The sequence below is a fragment of the Physeter macrocephalus genome, chromosome 14, assembly GCF_002837175.3.
Source record: "Physeter macrocephalus isolate SW-GA chromosome 14, ASM283717v5, whole genome shotgun sequence".
In the NCBI taxonomy this organism is placed as follows: Eukaryota; Metazoa; Chordata; class Mammalia; order Artiodactyla; family Physeteridae; genus Physeter; species Physeter macrocephalus.
In genome coordinates this window covers 70291011-70293318 of record NC_041227.1, presented here as the reverse complement: position 1 = coordinate 70293318, position 2308 = coordinate 70291011, and the positions used below count along the sequence as shown (strand labels likewise).

General features: G+C 52.0%; 1 protein-coding gene across 4 annotated transcripts in view; it reads left to right on the top strand.

Moving 5' to 3' along the window:
• AUTS2 (activator of transcription and developmental regulator AUTS2) overlaps nt 1–1706 on the top strand; it is a 34381-nt gene extending 32675 nt beyond the window's left edge. For 2 of the 4 annotated variants that reach the window (XM_028499466.2, XM_028499467.1), the window contains exon 15: nt 634–1686. In XM_028499466.2, coding sequence (XP_028355267.1) covers nt 634–676 — 43 coding nt within the window. In that variant the 3' untranslated portion in view covers nt 677–1686. Of the gene's footprint in view, nt 1–633 lie in introns of all 4 variants that reach the window. The other 2 variants (XM_055090743.1, XM_028499468.2) reach the window with 2 other exon arrangements.
• The last annotated feature ends 602 nt before the right edge of the window (nt 1707–2308 follow it).

Below are 2308 nucleotides of genomic sequence, written 5' to 3'. Positions count from 1 at the left end.
TGGGCTTCAGTAGTTGTGGCATGCAGGCTCAGTAGTTGCGGCTCGGGGGCTCTAGAGCACAGGCTCAGTAGTTGTGGTGCACGGGCTTAGTTGCTCCGCGGCACGTGGGATCTTCCCGGACCAGGGCTTGAACCCATGTCCCCTGCATTGGTAGGCGGATTCTTAACCACTGCGCCACCAGGGAAGCCTGTCATGAGGATTCTTTGCCAAAGATTTGCAGACGTGGTGGTTCCAGGGTTTCTAACTCACAGGCCTGGGTGTTCCTCACCTGGTCGGGGCAAGGAGGAACTAGGGCAGGGTCTGGGGGGAGCAGCTGGGGTATTGGCACAAAATGTTTACTGACCCCCTGATGCAGGTGACCTGGAGTTTAGTCTCTGAGCCGGTGTTTGGAGACTTAACATGTCCCGGAAGAGCAATGGACCAGAAGCCTTCAAAGCCTGTGTCCTCAGCAGGTCCCAAGCAAATGAAATGGGCCTCAGTTTCCTCAGCTATCACTTGAATGTGTTGGCTGATGTTTAAGGTTTCTTCAAGCTCTATTTGGACTCTCTATCTCTCTTGGGACTCAGGTTACTTTTTAAAACCTTGTTTACCTTTTCACACAAGTTCCCCTTGTTTCTTGGCATTTATCTACAGGATCTATTCCCAAAGGCCCTGCTGTCAGAAGCTGAGCCACTGACTGAGGTCAGACTCAAAGCCATCTCCATGAAGCCTCCCCTGAGGGCCTGTTTCCTGCTTATTCCCCCTCTTTGGACCCTCCTAGGGTTGAGCTTGCTCTCCGAGCTCCCCTCCCCCTCCCTCCAGTCAGCCCTTCCCCTTCTGGGTTCCACGGGACCCATCGTCTCTACTGCAGGATGGTCAGCCCCTCAGGACGTGCGCCCCAAACAAGGCCTGCACTAGGTGGGTGAGGCCACTCCTGGCTGGTTCCCTGAACTGCAAGACTGCACAGAACCTTGGCGCGCAAACCTTCTTGACTGTAACCCACGTCCATCGTGATTATGCAGGGCATGCGCACACGCCTGACACAGGTTTGATGAAGCCATACCCCTGTTGTGTGCAATGAACTCTGTTTTTTGTTCTGTCCTCTCCTTATTCATTCTTTTAAATGCTGTTCGCACCCACTAGTTCATCTCATGCCTTTGGAATCTTGGGTCTCCACCCCTAGTTTGAAACTAGTATCACGGGAGAAATCCTCCAGACTCTAAAGGAGGGTCAAGGCTATCTTCTGCTCTTGTCCTTCAACTGCTACCCTGTCCTCTTACCTGACTCTCCCTAAGCCCCCTCCACGCTGCTGCCAGTTCTACTCACATCTCTCCCACGTTCCAAACCATCCCTTATTTAAAGAGGACACCAGAGTGGAGCCTGGATTCTCGTCCAGCCTGCGAAGTCCTGCCTCTCTAGTGCCTGGGAACCTCTCAGTGTCATCTCCGCAGGCCTTTCCCAGCACACACTGGCCACTCACACCGCTTTGTTTCTGTTCCCTTTGCTGTCTCTTCTCCGTCTGGCAAACTGAGGCTCACTTCAAAGGCCCTCACCTCCAGGAAGCCTCCCCTGACTGCCCCTTGTTCCCCATCATAGTTCACTGCTTAGACTAATGGTTCTCAAAGTGTGGCCCCCAGACCAACATCAGCACCAGGGAACTTGTTAGAAACACAGATTCTCAGACCTCCACCTCTAACCTCGTGAATCCGCAACAGAGTGGGGCCCAGGGATCTGTGTTTTCACAAGCCCTCCAGGTGATTCTCACGCACAATCAAGTTTGAGAACTACTGCCTCAGACTGTGTAAAAAGGTCAAGGTGAAGTTCTGGCCAAAAGCTGCAAAAAGAATCACTGGGTGACAAAATGATTCTGGAGGAGAAGCTCTGTTCTCTTTGACTTTTCAGCCTGATCCACGATCCTGCTGGATCATAAAGAGGCTGTAACCTTGTTGGAGCCAGAAAGACATTTTCTGCTTCCAGGTCTATCCTGATTCTCACTAGTTCTCATCTTGAACTCATGCATCACTAACGGTATGAAACGGCAAAGAGGTGAGCCCCTCCTTAGCAGTAATGACAGTAGCCAGTGTTAACTGAGTGCTCTTTGCACGCACTGTTGTACTTCCCACACGGACTCTCTCCCTTAATGTTTTCAGCAGCCTTACAAGGTGTAACCCCGATTGGACAGTGAGAACAATAAGCCCAGAGAGATGAGGTAACATTCCTGTGTTCAAGTGCGTAACCTAGATACACACCCAGGTGGTCCCCCTCCAGAGCCTGCACCATAGCCACGGCCCCATGTTACCACCGAGAAAAGGCTGGCTGAGTTAGTCCA